The 17,316-nt window shown below is 42.5% G+C and overlaps 1 protein-coding gene across 4 annotated transcripts in view; it reads left to right on the top strand.

Annotated features, from left to right (window-relative positions):
- The first annotated feature begins 769 nt into the window (after nt 1–769).
- The window catches only part of CTPS2 (CTP synthase 2), a 109,065-nt gene continuing 92,518 nt past the window's right edge, over nt 770–17,316 (top strand). Inside the window, exons 1-4 of one of the 4 annotated variants that reach the window (XM_082681879.1) lie at nt 770–863; nt 7,533–7,737; nt 13,117–13,287; nt 15,424–15,524. In XM_082681879.1, coding sequence (XP_082538005.1) covers nt 7,572–7,737; nt 13,117–13,287; nt 15,424–15,524 — 438 coding nt within the window. In that variant the 5' untranslated portion in view covers nt 770–863; nt 7,533–7,571. Of the gene's footprint in view, nt 864–959; nt 1,088–7,532; nt 7,738–9,344; nt 9,380–13,116; nt 13,288–15,423; nt 15,525–17,316 lie in introns of those variants that run through there. The other 3 variants (XM_082681878.1, XM_082681880.1, XM_082681881.1) reach the window with 3 other exon arrangements.

Genomic DNA, 17,316 nt, shown 5'->3' with positions numbered 1-17,316 from the left:
CAGTGCTCTTAACTTCCTCACTCTCATCCTTCTACTCTACTCAACCAGCAAACTCTGGTTTTATCAATATCAATATTTATATACCGACCTATAGACATCTTGCACAACTATAGCTGGAGGTCGTTACACAATGATGGTTTCTAGACTCCACTGGGTCTTCAATGATGCTCTCCTCACTCAGCCCTCTAGTGACTCACCTGGTCAATCAAAATTTTCACCACTTTCCTAACCCTTCCGTCTGATTCCAAACCCTCCTATTGTCCCTAGTTAGATCCTTTCTCCTTCAGTGGTTTATGTTCTTCCCTTCGCCTTAATAACCTCCTGTGTCCTTTCCTGGCACCAAGGCACTAACCATCCTCCAAATACTCTTTAAAAAGTCACTCGGCGAAGCCCTGATTGTCGTCCTTCTGCCCCTCGCATTTTAAATTTTAATTTTTGCTACACGCGTACTGTTCCAGGAACCTTACTGATTCCAGTAGAGGTGTAGCCCTCACCCCAGATTGTGAGCCCCTCAAAGGCCGGCATCCCATCTGATCGTCGTCCTCTGCTCGGCGCTCCCGCAGTTGCTCTCCGTGACCGAGAGAAGCTCTTTCCGGCGCCGAGAGCGGGACGCGAGGACCCGAACAGGGTCTGGGCGTGCCGCGGGGCCGGGGCGCCGGGACCTGGCGTTCACCCGAGTCTCCGAGGTGCCGGTGCTCAGCAAGCCGCGGAGGGGAGGAGCAGTCCCCGGGCTGAGCCTGGCCTGGGGCCAAGTGCGTCCAGGGCGGAGGGTGACGGGAAGCCACCAACGCCTGAGGAGTCACTTTTGGGCGCTTGTTTCGGAGCACTGCACAAACCCGGGTGCCAACCCCGAGCTCACCGGCGTGAGTCAGTGGGGCCCGCGGCTGCAGGAGAGGGGGAGGTGGGCGAGGAGGGCGCCATGCACCCCGAGGCCCGCGCGGGCGGCGGGAGGGACACGGGGGCGACTCGGGACGCCTCTGGCGGCGGACCCCTCCCCAGCCCGACAGGTGAGCGCGGGCGGGCCTCGGGGCGGAGCTCGCCGGCTCCAACGACCACCCTCCGCGCCACCGCCGCCGCCAAAGCACAGGTAACTCCCCGTCAGGGCCTCAGCGCCGGGGCCGCCCTCCAGTCCGCGGCCCCAGCCCGGCGCGCACATGGGACCGGGAGCCTTTGTCCCCTCCGAGGGCGGCCACCGCATGCGTCCCAGCACCCTGTGCTCTCTGCCCGCGGGCAGACAGCGGCGGGGCAAGGCCGGGGCCCTGGGAGTCCGCCCTGCGGCGGCCCGCGGCCCGGGCTCTGGAGCGCCGCGTACGCGAGCGGCGCTTCGGCGCGCACCCCGCCTCGGAACCGGGCGCTGGGGCCCGCCGCGGCCCCCGCCCGGTTGCCCCCGGGCCCCGGGAGCCCCGAGATGGCGTTGGCAGAAGTGCAGCCCCGCGCGGAGTGAGATGGCCTTTCTGTCTCCTCCCCCGCCCGGGGCGCTAGTTAAACCGCGACCCTCGCGTTTCCCGGGTCGCAGCTGGTTAGGGCGCTCTGAGCCCGAGTCCGCTGCTGCTACAACATAGCTTTCTTTCTAAAACAGTTTCTCCACATTTGATGTCTAATTTACGTTCAGTAAAATGCCCCCATTTTAAGCGTGCAGATCGGGGATTTTGACAAATTATACACAAGTGTAACCACTACCCCAACGTAGACATAAACCATTTCCATCACTCCAGAAAGTTCCCTCGTGCTCCTCTCGGGTCGATCCACAACCGCCCTCACCCCTTGATTTCCATCAGAGCTTAGTTTTGCCTGTTCTAGAACTTCATAAGGTGGGCTCATGCAGTAAGTACTCTTGTTTTTGACTACTTTTTAAATGGCCGTCATTGAGAAGGTATCTATTGGTGCATCTGTTTTTGGTTGCTTTAGGCCTGCACTGTCCAGTGTGAGTTGACATGTGCTGTGCGTAGACACACCTAATTTCGGAAGACATTACAAAAAAAAAAAAAGGGGATGTAAATTATCTCACCCAAATATTCTTACATTGATTATGGGCTGATTATGGGTATTTTGGATACCTTAGGTTAAATAAGATATTATTAAAATGAACTTAATCTGTTTCTTTTTACTTTTTATAATGGCTACTGGAAAATTTAAAATTACAGTGTAATTTTTTAAAATGTTTTTATTGGACAGTGGACAGCCCTACACATGCCTATTTTACAGACAATTGGGTCTGCTCACAGCATATAAGAGTAAATGTAAATAATGGTCTTCACAAGAGAAAAAAAATCCCGATTGTAGAAGTAGCTTGAAGAACCTGCTTTGCCTGTTGTTTTAAAATTTTGCTTTAAACTTACTTGTTTGCTTAAAATAGATAGAAAGGACTAGGTGTCTCCTTGATATTGTTACATTTTCGAAAAGGACTTTGTAAAATGTCTGATATGCTTAAAAAGGTATCTTGTGCTTTTGAAAATATGGAAAAGTAATAATTGCCTGCAACCCAACCACCTAAATATATATTAAAATGTACCATTTTGGTGTAATTTGACCAGTCTTAATTAAAAAAAAAAACAGTTGAGATAATAATATATTTAATTTTATATCCTGCTCTGTTGTGTAACATAAGCATACCTTATATGAAAGATTCTTAGGCTTTTTACAACCACATAATGTGCCTTCTCATAAATACTCTCCAGTTTTCTATGGCATTTTTCCATTTTGCTAACTTTTACAAATGGGAAGTCATTTTAATAGTGTGACGGTGCCAGAATAAGGTAGTTACAGAACAGCTTATTTGCCCCTTTATCCAACAGGAAAGGTGAAGACCAAGAGGACAGGGACCTTGACTTTTTGTTCACCCCCATATCTGCAGGACCTGGGAACACGTCAAGCGTATAATTTGTCTGGGAGGAAGAAAATTTCCTTCTGACCTTCTAGGTTCTTCTGCTGGTCTAAGAATTAAGTTGACATGAGACAGATTAACAGGAGAAAATCAAATAAAAGTTTAATAACGTGTATACATGGGAGAGACCCAGGAAAACTTAGTCACTTGCTAAAATGGTTAAAACCCTTGCCTTAAATACCATCTTCAGCTCAAGACAAAAGAAGATGTTGTGGGTAGTAGTTTGGGACTTCAAAAGGGAAGAGGGCAGGGCTTCCCTGGTGGCGCAGTGGTTAAGAATCTGCCTGCCAATGCAGGGGACACAGGTTCGAGCCCTGGTCTGGGAAGATCCCACATGCTGCGGAGCAACTAAACCCGTGTGCCACAACTACTGAGCCTGTGCTCTAGAGCCCGTGAGCCGCAACTACTGAGCCCACGCTCCTAGAGCCCGAGCTCCACAACAAGAGAAGCCACCACAATGAGAAGCCCGCACACTGCAAAAAAGAGTAGCCCCCGCTCGCCACAGCTAGAGAAAGCCCGCGCACAGCAACAAAGACCCAACGCAGCCAAGAGTAAATAAATGAATAGTTAAAAAAAAAAAAAGGGAAGAAGGCAATTAACATGGAGATGGAAAGGCAAATATTTTGGTAAACAAATGTTTGCTAGGTCAGGCAGAGACAGTGGTACACAGAGTGGACTCTGATCTCTAAGAGCTTCCCCGACCACATCTAGCTCATATTCTCTGAATATATCTCTGGTGATAGCTCTATGCCAGGAACAGGCCCTTTATCTAAATTCTTTAGGCAGCAAAGGGGGCAATAAAAAAGAAGGACTTGGGCTTCCCTGGTGGCGCAGTGGTTGGGACTCCGCCTGCCGATGCGGGGGGCGCGGGTTCGTGCCCCGGTCTGGGGGCATCCCGCGTGCCGCGGAGCGGCTGGGCCCGTGAGCCGTGGCCGCTGATCCTGCGCGTCCGGGGCCTGTGCTCCGCGGCGGGAGGGGCCGCGGCGGTGAGAGGCCCGCGTACAGCAAACAACAAAACAAAACAAAACAAAAAGAAGGACTTCCTGAGTCTTCTGTTTCTTAAAAATAATCAAACTAAATTAATGCTCATGCCAAAGAGGCACATTTTGGTGTGGCAGATTTTCCTCTTCTGCCTGTTCCATAAACGTTTATGAGCTGACTGAATCAGTGAGTAGAGGGCTCTGAAAAATAAGAGCTAACCTTGACTTAGCACTTGGGCGCTCTCTTTGTAAATACCCACACAGCTCTATACGGCTGGCACTGGTATTGTTTCTGTGTACTGCACAGGTGGAGAAAATTGAGGTTTAGAGAAGTTGAAATTGCCCAGGGTCATAGCTATTAAGTGACAGCACTTGAGCTCAGGCTGTCTGACTCCAGAGGAGGGACACTTATCAAAATAGAAAAAAATCAACAGTGGGTTGAGTAAGGGAAGACTGTGATGAAATTCCCACTCTAACAACTACCTCGGCTAGTAGAAGTGGCAAGAGATGAATATTCAGATACATTTTGGATCTATAGGAGGAGCATTCTGGGTTTGGACTGAAAATCTTTTAGGCTAAATCTAGCTCAGGTGAGTGGATGGCCAGGTGGGTAGTAAAGAGGAACGGTGACATTGAACATGATCAACTGTGTTGTGTAGAGAAAGGCAGGCCCTTTGTGTAGAGAAAGGCAGGGACTTAAGGAAGCCATTTGGGATGGGACTTGTATATTTTGGATGACTTCAGTTTACTCGCCTTGACGGTGGTCAGCTAATTCAAATTGAACTCACAGCTCTGAAGTGAAAGGGCTCTACACCTTTTAAGTTAAGCTAGTTGTTTTTTTAAAAAATTTATTTATTATTTATTTTTGGCTGTGTTGGGTCTTTGTTTCTGTGCGAGGGCTTTCTCCAGTGGCAAGCGGGGGCCACTCTTCATCGCGATGCGCGGGCCTGTCACTATCGCGGCCTCTCTTGTTGTGGAGCACAGGCTCCAGATACGCAGGCTCGGTAGTTGTGGCTCATGGGCCTAGTTGCTCCGCGGCATGTGGGATCTTCCCAGACCAGTGCTCAAACCCGTGTCGTCTGCATTGGTAGGCAGATTCTCAACCACTGTGCCACCAGGGAAACCCAAGCTAGTTGGTTTTGAAAGTAGAGGAAACTACAAAATCAGAATAGGCATTCCTTTGGGAAAGACAGGCTGATAGGATAAGCGGGTAGCTGAAATCATTCCTACCTGATTGCATTTGAGCTTGATATCCAGGTATTTAAAAACATTTGTGAATTACAATAGAAAGTGGGATTTATAGTTATTAGCTTTTGTTAGTTACTCTCTTTTCTTGTAGTTGCGATTTTATATTAATAGTCTTGGTTGGCCGTTTGTTTGCATGTCAGGACCACACGAATAACGCCGTTAAGGCTCACCTTCACGTGCATGGTGAAATGGCAAGGGCAGAAGGCCCCTGCCCAGGCTCAAGGGGAAAACAATAGTTCTCAGAGTAGAGTAGCCCAAGTAGCTCTTGGGCTTCCTGTCCGCCTCTAAAACAAAAGGGTTTGAATCAGACAGCAGCAGGAAAGTCAAATAAAATTTCTTTATGACATAATATTTTCTATCTTTTTTTTTTCTGCTTGAATATTTCTGCATGGTGAAATGGATGGGTAAGGAACAGATTCAGTCTTCCACGTGCATAGTTAAGGAGGATACATTTATTATTATTAATAGTGACATTAGTAGCTAACTTTTACTAAGTTCTTACTGTATGTTAATATAGGGGTCAATTTTGACCCCCTCTAAGCCAGGTATCAGCAAATATTTTCTATAAAAGATAGAAAATATTTCAGGCTTTGTGGGCCAGAGGTCTCTGTTTTCCCAGCTACTCAGCTCTGCCATTGTAGCCAGAAAGCCACCAGAGACAATATGTAAATGATGGGCATGGCTGTGTGCTAATAAAACTTGATTTATGGACACTGAAGTTTGAGTTTCATACAATTTTAATGTGTCATGAAATATTCTTCTTTTGATCTTTTCTCAGTCATTTAAAATATAAAACATTCTTAGCTTGGCAACCATACAAAAACAGACAGTGGGCCAGATGTGACCTATGGGCCCTGGTTTCCTGACCTCTGATCTGTACCTTAGCTCATTTAATCCTCACAACCATCTGCAAGATTTTTTATTTTGTTTTGTTTTTAACATATTTATTTATTTGGCTGCGTCAGGTCTTAGTTGTGGCACGTGTGATCTAGTTCCCCGACCAGGGATTCAACCTGGGCCCCCTGCATTCAGAGCGCACTCTAAACCACTGGAGACCAGGGAAGTCCCAAGATTTTTTAAAATGTTGGCATATTTGAATACTGATTTAAAAAATAGACTATTTTTTATTTTATTTTATTTTTTTAATTAAAAAAATTTATTTATTTTTGGCTGCGTTGGGTCTTTGTTGCCGTGCTTGGGCTTTCTCTAGTTGCGGCGAGCGGGGGCTGCTCTCGTTGTGGTGCACGGGCTTCGCATTGTGGTGGATTCTCTTGTTGCGGAGCACGGGCTCTAGGCGCGTGGGCTTCAGTAGTTGTGGCATGCAGGCTCAGTAGTTGTGGCTGGCAGGCTCTAGAGCACAGGCTCAGTAGTTGTGGTGCATGGGCTTAGTTGCTTCGCAGCATGTGGGATCTTCCCGGACCAGGGATTGAACTCGTGTCCTGTGCATTGACAGGCGGATTCTTAACCACTGCACCACGAGGGAAGTCCCCCCAAATAGGCTATTTTTAGAGCAATTTTAGGTTCACAGCAAAACTGAGCAGAAAGTACTGAGTTTCCATACACCCACTGCCCCATGCCCACAGCGTTCCTCATTACCAACATCCTGAACCAGAGAGGTACATTTGTTACAGTCAATGAAGCTACACATCATTATCATTCCAAGTCCATAGGTTACATTAGCGTTCACTCTTGGTGTTATACATTCTGTGAGTTTGGACAAATGTATAATGACCTGTATCCACCATTATAGAATCATACAGAATAGTTTCACTGCCCTAAAAATCCTCTGTGCTCCACCTATTCATCTTTCCCTCCCGCACTAACCTCTGAAAACCACTGATCACTTTACTGTCTTCACAGTTTTGTCTTTTCCAGAATGTCATATAGTTGGAATCATGCAGTATGTGCCTTTTCAGATGGGCTTCTTTCACTTAGTAACCTGCACTTAAGTTTCCTCCACGTCTTTTCATGGATTGGTAGCTCATTTCTTTTTAGTGCTGAATAATATTCCAAGGGATTGGGATTGGTACTTTTTATTCCATTTCACAGATGAAGAAACAGGTACAGAAAGGATTAGTAACTCGCCCAGGTATAGCTTCTACAGATCTGACTCCAGAGCCTGATCTCTTAAAAATTTTACCATGCTTCTGAATCCCAGAGAATTTTGGCTTCTTATGATGAAGTTTGTCACACGACAGAGTTGGGGTAAATGTAAAATCAGGGTAATGGAGCCAGACATTTTGCTGAATCCAGAGCTTCCTGCATGTCGACAAGAAAGAAAAACCTAGACGATAAGACTTTGTTTCAAATACTTAGAAAAAGTGCTGTGTGCTTTTGAAATTCTGGTCCAACACACTCTCCACTTTACTGGTTTAAGAACATGTTTCTCTTCCCTGACCCTTAATTTCATTACCTTTCAGATTCTATCTGGGTGCTGGCACTCAGCCACTCCTCTGCCAATGAAGTACATCTTGGTCACTGGTGGGGTCATCTCGGGCATCGGTAAAGGGATCATAGCGAGCAGCATTGGGACGATTCTAAAATCATGTGGACTCCGAGTTACTGCCATCAAAATCGACCCCTATATAAACATCGATGCGGGCACTTTTTCACCTTATGAGCACGGTATGAGGGAGGACCACTTCCCCCCTATGAAGCACTGGGTTAAACTGAGGTTCTTTCTTGTGTTTGGGGTAATTTCTTTAGGATAGAGTTCCAGAAGTAGAGCTGCTGGGTCATACATTTTGGATCTGTGAATGTTCTCATGGTTATTGATACATTTTTTCTGATTGCTGATGACATTCTAAATGAGTCCACCCTTTTGGAAAACAGTGTGTGAGTTCACCATTCTCCCTGTACCTTTTGTAGTATGGATTATGTTTTGTTTTATTTTATCATAAAGGTAATGTATTTCTCAACATTTCATTGTTAAGAGAAAAACTCAGACAATATAGAATATATTGACAATATAGAATGACCGGAAGAAAATAAAAATCGTCCATTTCCCACCACTTGGAATAATAATAATAATAATAATTATTATTATTTTTTGCGGTACACGGGCCTCTCACTGTTGTGGTCTCTCCCGCTGCGGAGCACAGGCTCAGCGGCCACGGCCCACGGGCCCAGCCGCTCCGCGGCATGTGGGATCTTCCCGGACCAGGGCACGAACCCGCACCCCCCGCATCGGCAGGCGGACTCCCAAGCACTGCGCCACCAGGGAAGCCCTATACTAATTATTTTTATTTATTTATTCATTATTATTATTTTGGCCATGCCGCGCAGCTTGTGGGATCTTAGTTCCCTGACCAGAGATCAAACCTGTGCCCCCTGCAGTGGAAGTGCAGAGTCCTAATCACTGGACCGCCAGGGAATTCCCTATACTAATTATCTTAAAAAAGGCACTAGCCCTTATATACTTTCTTCTTAAACTTTTTACATACAAGCAAGAAAGTGTATAAATCATAAGTACCAGTAGATGAAATGAACATAATGTGTAATCAGCCTCCAGCTCAAGAAACAGAAACCCTCTTTATGCCCCTTCCAGTCTCTCCCCATCTGAAACGACCAGGGTAACCATTATCCTGTCTTCTAACATTATAGATCAGTTTTGCTTATTTTTGAACTTTAAATGAACTGAATCTTAGCCATACTATTTTTTTAATTGAAGTATAGTTGATTTACAATGTTTCAGGTGTACAGCAAAGTGATTCAGTTATACATATATATATTCTTTTTCAGATTCCTTTCCGTTATAGGTTTTTATAAGATATTGAATATACTTCCCTATTCTATATAGTAGGTCCTTGTTGTTTATCTGTTTTATATATAGTAGTAGGTATCCGTTAATCCTGAATTCCCAATTTATCTCTCCCCTAGTCATACTATTTTTCAATCAAAAATTTAAAACTTAATCTACTGTAGACATTTTAATAGATTCTATACTTCTAAAGGCTGCACAGAATCTATACAATAATAGGAAATCATTTCCAATTTATTGATATTATAAACAACACTGTGAAGGGAAACTTTAAAATTTATTTTTTTAACATAAATGCCTAGGTACAGAATTTCTGATTTGGTGGGTAGGTATGTTTTTCAGGTGTTTCAGTTTTCTTTATACCTTTGCTGAATACTATTCTTTTTAAACTTTACTAACCTGAGAGTACACCAAACAACCAAAAAAAGGAATAACCAGGGATCGAACCTGTGCCCCCTGCAGTGGAAGCGTGGAGCCCTAACCACTGGACTGGCAGAGAATTCCCGGGTATCTCATTATGTTAATTTAGATTTCTTTGATTTTCATTTTGTCGGTGGAGTGGCTTATTTAAGTCTTTGGAAGATTGTATGTTTGTTTGAAACTATCACCCAGCTTCCTGGGTAGAGTAAATTCCCTGCCCCACTGACTTTGGCCTTTGGCCATGTAGGATGGTTAACTCTTCCTGGTTTGTTTGGAACTTTCCTGGTTTTGAAACTGAAACTCCTGAATCCTGGGAACCCTTTTACTCCTGGGCAAACCAGAGAGGTCAGTCACCTTATCTGGCCATGTGATTTGTTTTGCTCTGTGGGATATTAGTGAATATGAAATATGCCTTTGTTGAAGTAGAACTTTTCAATGCAATGGCAGAATTTGACTCAGTCTCTGTCGTCTTTCTGCCCTCTGCTGTGAGAGCTGCATGCCCCATATAGGGATTTCTCCTTCAGCCCGGGTCCTGGAATAAGAAGGCACAAGGTAGACTCACAACTGACCCACAACCCCTACGTAACATGAGGGAGAAATCAGTAAATGTTTTCTAAGTCGCTGAGATTTTAGGGTTGTTTGGTAGGCAGCAGAATTGACTAACGCCATGTGTTATGCCAATTTTCCTTTGGATTTTGAAAAATGATTTTCAAGAATACTTTGTGCCGAGTATATTAACCTATACTTACCACATGTATATATTTTTACTCTGTTTTCAATTTGTCTTAATATTACTTCTGCTGCTGATAAATTTCATTTTACCATTTGTGTGACTAAATGTATCAGCTGTTTCCTTTATGGTTTCTGCCTTTGATGTCACCTGTAAGCTTCTCTGTCCCAGGAATATTTAAATATTCATCTATATTTTCTTCTGGCACTTTTAGAGTTTCATTTGGTTTTACTTTATTTTTTTTTCTTCCAGTTTTATTGAGGTATAGTTGAAATACAGCACTGTATAAGTTTAAGGTGTACAGCATAATAATTTGACTTACATACATCATGAAATGATTATCACAATGTTTAGTTGAACATCCATCATCTCATACAGATGCAAAATTAAAGAAGTAGCAAAAAATTGTTTCCCTTGTGATGAAAACTGTTAGGATGTACTCTCTTAACTTTCGTGTATAACATAGAGCAGTGTTAATTACATTTATCATGTTGTACATTACATCCCTAGGACTTACTTATCTTATAACTGGAAGTCTGTACCTTTTGACCACCTTCATCCAATTCCCCTCACCCCACCCCTATCCTCTGGTAACCACAAATCTGATCTCTTTTTCTATGAGTTTGCTTTTGAAGTATAATTGACTTACAACACTGTATTCCTGGTGCACAATATAGTGATTTGATGTTTCTGTACATTTTTAAATGATCACCACCATTTGCTTTTACTTTAATATTGTTAATACATCTGGAATTTAATTTGGTGGGAGAGGAGGATGTAACATAATTTTTTCTCTAAATTTTTTTCTGATTAGCCACTATTCCTAATTGCAATTATCAAAGATTGCATCCTTTCTCCACTGACTTGAAATACCACCTTTCAGTATATACTAAATTTCTGTCTTTGTATTCTGCTCTGTTCCAGATCTCTTTGTTTATTCCTGCCTACCATTTTAATAGCTGCAGCTTTTTATTATCAGGACTTTTCTCATTATTCCTTTTCTCCTTTTTTAAACATTGAAATGTTAGTTGTCTTCAAGATTAACTTCAGAGTCCTTTTATCAAAGTTTATGAGAAATGACTCTTTACATTTGGGGAAGAATTAAACACTGCAAATATTGACTGGCCTATTCAGGAAGTGTATAAGTGGCTTTCATTTTATCCATACCTTCTTTTATGTCTCTGAAGTAAAGTTTTCTTCATATAGGTCCTACACATTTCTTTGAAATTTATTTCTGTGTATTTTACCTACTTTGATTTGTAATGATATCTTTGGTTTTTTTAGTCATGTATTAAATTCCTTTATGTAATAGGGACTTTTTGGGGTATTTTGTGTAGTATTTGTTCATGTTGTCTTATTCCATATTTGTATATACTGAAATATATAAATATATACACTTTTTTTTGAATTTTATTTTATTTATTTTTTTAACACATATATATTTTAATCTTCCTTTACTCACTGTTATTTTTTAAGGGCTTTTATTTTTATTTATTTTTCATGTGTTTTGTTTTGGTAATCACACCTGTTTTTCTTCCAGATTAACTTTAGTTTCACTGTCAAGTTAAAAAAAAATCTGTTGGCATTTTTATTATAATTGCATTAAATCAAAAAAAAAAGTTCTTGAAGACATGATCTACAGCTTTTCTTTTTCTTCTAAAAACATAATAGGAATCTAAAATTTTAAAATTTAGGAATCTAAAATTTGAAGACCTTTGCCGTATACCTGGAGAATTGCCAAACTGGATTGGGCCTGAATTAACTAGAGAGATTTCAGAGATCTTCCCCTATTTGGCAGAAGTTAAGATGATCAAAGTACAAAGACTTTTCCATGGATTGGCAATTCCTGATAAACATGAGAAAGTAGAATTTGAACTGGAAATGGAATTTGGGAAACACGAAAATATTGCAATTTCATCATTTTGCTCTTTTGTCCTTAAAGTTAGAGATCTTTCCAGTCACACATAGGTACCTTATGAGGGAGACATAAATGAGACTATAAAAGGCTTCTGATTAGGTTCAGAAGCTAGCCAACCTTCTTTTTATGCTGTGAACATCTAGCTATAGAAGTAAATGATAGAATTTCCTTAATCAGGGAGAGGTTCAGTTCTGACAGGTGGCTTTAGGACATTGGACTCCCAATCGATGCCCTCAAGTAACGCTGGAGACCCAGAGGCATGCCTAGTAGTCAACACAGTTGCCGGTCATGTGATTAAGTCTTCATCTATACACACTTTTAAAAAATTAATTAATTAATTACTTAAATTTTTTTTTTTGGGCTGTGTTGGGTCTTCGTCGCTGCCCACAGGCTTTCTCTAGTTGTGGTGAGCAGGGGCTACTCTTCATTGTGGCGCGCGGGCTTCTCACTGCCGTGGCTTCTCTTGTTGCAGAGCTTGGGCTCTAGGCACGTGGGCTTCAGTAGTTGTGGCACGCAGGCTTCAGTAGTTGTGGCGTGTGGGCTTAGTTGCTCTGCGGCATGTGAAATCTTCCCGGACCAGGGCTTGAACCTGTGTCCCCTGCATTGGCAGGGGATTCTTAACCACTGCGCCACCAGGGAAGTCCCAAGTCTTCATCTGTATCCTTCATCACGGTGCTGTTGTGCAGGTGGCTTGTTGCTCACTTTCTTTTTGGCCTCAGTTTCACCAACTCGCCCCGTGGGCTAGTGGAGGCCCTGCTTTTCATCTACTGTCTGTTCAATAATGACTTTACCCAAGACTGGAATCAATGAAAATTTTCTTACGCCCATTTCAGAGTCCGGGATACTGATGCTTTGAAGTCAATTGCTATTTGTTTTAAAAACTGCTGTTTTAAAGTCCCTTTTTCATGTGGTATATGATGAGTTTGGAAAAGCTAAATCTTGAGGACAGAATTTCAGTAAGCATTTAAAACTACCGTAATAGAATACCAGAATTTTTCCAATGCACTTTCATGGATAGAATCGAATTGCTAAATTTTCCCATTGAAATATGGAAATGGTGATACACTATGGCTTATAAATAAGTCTTTTCCCAGCCCTTTAATATATTGTGCTCATCTTTGAAAAATAATCTACTGGAAGCAAATTTTTAATTTTTACATTGCCTTTTTATCCCAGGTGAAGTGTTTGTCTTAAACGATGGTGGAGAAGTTGATTTAGACCTTGGAAATTATGAAAGGTTCTTGGACATTAATCTTTATAAAGACAACAACATCACCACTGGGAAGATATATCAACATGTGATCAATAAAGAGAGGCGTGGCGATTACCTGGGGAAAACAGTACAAGGTATTATATTCCACAAACATTAGGGGCCCTATGTGCTGAGCACTCACACCCTGCTCAAAATAGACCTGAAGGTGAGGGGGTCCCTGTGCTCTACAAGCTCCAATCCTTTTCAGATCCCTGTTTTCTCCTCCTTTTCTTTCCTTCTTTTTTTTTTTTTCTCCTGTTTTATTGAGCTATAATTGACATACAGCACTGTATAAGTTTAGGGTGTACAGCATAATGATTTGACTTACATACATCATGGAATGATGACCGCAATAAGTTTAGTGAACATCCATCATCTCTGATAGATGCAAAATTAAAGAAACAGACAAAAATGTTTCCCTTGTGATGAAAACTCTTAGGATTTACTCTCAACAACTTTCATATATAACATAGAGCAGTGTTAATTATATTTATCATGGTGTGTATTACATCCCTAGTACTTATTTATCTTATGACTGGAAGTTTGTACCTTTTGACTACCTTCATCCAGTCCCCCCTGCCCCATAACCACAAATCTGATCTGTCTCTTTTATGAGTTTGTTTGTTTTTGACGTATAACTGACCTGCAACACTATGTTAGTTCCTGTTACACAACATAGTGGTTTGATGTTTTTATACATTTCAAAATGATCACCGCGATGTCACCATACAAACCTTTACTTTTCATTTTCCTCAAAGGTTTCAAGTTCATCCTCCATGTTCCTGATTGATTGTATTTTCATCAGTCTTTTTTTTTTTTTAACTAATGTCATTGTTTCCTTTAGTCCATGTTTCTGTCCTCTTTCTCTTTCTCTCTTTAGCTTTTATTTATAAAATCCATGGGGAACCATTTATTCATCACACATCTGATTGGGGTATAGATTTATTTTGGTTTGTTTTTGTCTGTCGTTTATTTAATATGTTCTTTTTCTACTTTTTTCTTGTATCTTTGCATGGATGATGATTACTCCCCTTTGAAGAAGAACAGTGATGGGGAGGGACGTGGGGGGGGGTGCGGGGATTGAACTGGAGGGCAGCATGATATGACCCTTTTTTCAGCAACCCTTTTCATGGGGGGTATGATTCTTATTCTCTTTTGTCCTTGAAGAGAGACCCGCAGGCCCCCCCCGCCCCGCTTGTATTCATAAGTTCCTACGTGGTAGGGTAAAGGTGCTAATTCCCCATCCCCTTTAAATCACCTTCATGTTGGAAAGCAGCTGAGAAGTAGATAAAGAAGTTGGACAGATGGAGATCAAAAGATCAGCTATGTTACTGCTGACACTGGACGGTGTGGTTTAGATCTTAGCTACAATTGTACTTTCTAATAGTTTTCCCCCAAGTGTAGGTATTGGGAAGACCCGGGGGAGGGAGAGTTGCTGCCTCATACCTGCCACGTCCCAAACTTGGGGAGAGGGCAAGGCCCCAGACCTGGGCCTTGACCCCATCCCTGCGCTGCCCACGTGGAGGCAGAGCCAGACCTACCCCGCCCTCCCAGAAAGGGGTCGGGCTGGGCATGTGTGGTGGGTCGTTCCAAACGCACCAATCAGAGACGACTTCCGCCTCGCGGGAGCAGTTGGGGCCGGGGAGCTGCAGGTGGCGGTGGAGCAGATGACAGGCGCTATCCGCGTCAGCTTCCCAGAGGCCAACATTCCTGCTTTGTACATCACATTAGGTTAGTTGGCTGCATCTTTTTGTCTCTTCGGCTGAGATTAGCAGCCTCAGGCCCCTGGTCAGCATGCAGGCCTCGTGTACACCCTCTGAGTGACCCTTCCACACTGGCTGGCGAATTGCCCAGGGTCTGCAGGGCTGGGCCACTCTGAGACCTTCTTCCCCTTGGAGTCCAGTATTCAGCACCCTTGGCAGCCCTCCTTGCACAGTTTTTAGTTGGCATTATAGGTGTTTTCTATAGATAGCATCAAAGATGGCATTTCTTCTCTCTCTCTGTGGTTGGTCGATTTCAAGGGAAATGGCATAACATTTAAATGACTAAACCTATGTTGCATCTATAGTATTAATTTCAGTGAGATGGATAATAATGTGAGGACTGTAGCTTGTCTAATTTGCCAGGTGGGTTTCAGGTTATTTGGGAGGTCTAAAGACACTAATACATTCATTTCTCATGACCGTGACCATGAAATAAGCTTTTGTGCTAATTATTACTTCTTTCTACAGTTGTCCCTCACATTACTGATGCTGTCCAGGAGTGGGTTATGAATCAAGCCATGGTGCCTGTGGATGGTCATAAGGAAGAGCCCCAAATATGTGTTATTGAGGCAAGCATGGAACTTTTCGTTATAATTTTATATCCTTATGGGTTTTTAAGCAACTGGTCTTCATTCATTCAACAGATATGTGTAGATGGCCTCATGTGTGCTGGACACCGGCCTAGGAGGTGGGATTACAGCAGGGAGCGACATAGATGGCCCCTGCTTTTGTGGTCACAAGTCAGTGGGCAAGATTGGCTTAAACTGGGTGATTACTCCTGGGGTGGGTGTGCAGCAGTCTGCAAGTGAGGACTGGTCAGTCACAGAATGCATTCTACTGAGTGCTGTTTGCAAAGTGCTTTGGAAGTAGAGAGAGACCAAGTTAGGCAAGTCTGACTGTAGAGGTGATTTGGAGGTGAGAAGTGAGTATTAGCTGTTTAAAGAAAGAGCTTAGTATTTGAACTTGCCACTTGTTCACTGCTCCCCTTCCTCTCAATGTGCAGAATGAGAATAACATCCATGTACTCCTTATCTAAAGGTCAGTTGACCTAACTGCCAGACGGGACAGCAGAATAATGAACATTTTGGTTCCTAGAGGCAGACTCCCCAAGTTCACATTTCTGCCCTCACCCCCAAGTGGTGTATGGCTTAGTGGTTAAGAGTCTGGAGTCAGACTGCTTGGGTTCATAGCCCAGCTGGTTCACTTACCAGCTGGGTGACCTTGGCCACGTTTGCTTAACTACTCTGTGCCTCAATTTATTCATCTACCAAGTGGGGATAATGCTTTGAGGATTAAATAAGCCAATACGTTTAGTGCTTAGATTGTGTTGGATCTATACTAAGTGCTCGAAAATTATTAACCATTGTTAAGATGCTTGTATGACTTGGCAAGTTACTTCTCAAAGTGTCAATGTACTCATCTATAACAATATGATAGTGTAATATTGTAATAACAACAAGATAATAATAACAGGGTTGTTGCAAGAATTAAATATAATAATGTAAAAAGCACTTGGCCATGTCTGGCATTTAGGAGGTGCTCAATAAACATGTTAGCTGCTATTATTGTCATCGTTATCAGTGTTTGCAAATAGATATTATGCTACCCACAATATCCATTTCGTTAATAGCAGAGCTGATAATCTTAACGTAAATGTGCTGTACTATCATATATTAATTATATATTTTGCTACTATAATGGTATGGTTGATAAACTTAATGTAAATGTATAAGTGTGCTATATAAAATTTTCTCTCCCTTTGTATTTCTTCCTTCACAATTTACGAGGAAAGAGAGGATGCCTCCTTTATAATTTTTAAAAATCGGAGTATAACATAAACACAGAAAAGTGCACATATCACAGATGTATAGCTTGGTGAAGTTTTATAAACTGACCATGTCTGCATAACTAGGCTTGCTTCCTTTAAAAAAATTTAATATCTAGTACAGTGAATAGTTTGCAAACAAATCGAGGCAATGATAAAGACAAATAGTGTGAGAAAAGAGAAAGGCAGGAAAAGTGTCAGGAGAATAACATCTGATATGAGAACAAAGATGTAAACCGGGGCATAGCTTGACTCTACGGTGAAGGAGACTGGCACGGTCACTCTCTTTATTGATTTTCAGTTTTTAGGACCCATCTCCAGGATGAATCAGAGAAACCTTAAAAGCAGGAATGTGTCATCAACTTTGAAAAGAGGGATCGTGAGGTGGAGGGGGTGGAGGAGTGCTGGAGGGGAAGGGGGGTGGGCAGAACCTCATTTTACACTGCGAGGGTCTACAGATACTGTTAGTATTTGGCTGAAAAAGAAGCAAAAGTATCTCAGGTTAGGAAAGTAACCAGTAGAATTAACAATTGAGA

This window comes from Grampus griseus, assembly GCF_964374135.1.
Source record: "Grampus griseus genome assembly, chromosome: X".
Classification (NCBI taxonomy): Eukaryota; Metazoa; Chordata; class Mammalia; order Artiodactyla; family Delphinidae; genus Grampus; species Grampus griseus.
This window is presented reverse-complemented; position numbering and strand designations above follow the sequence as displayed.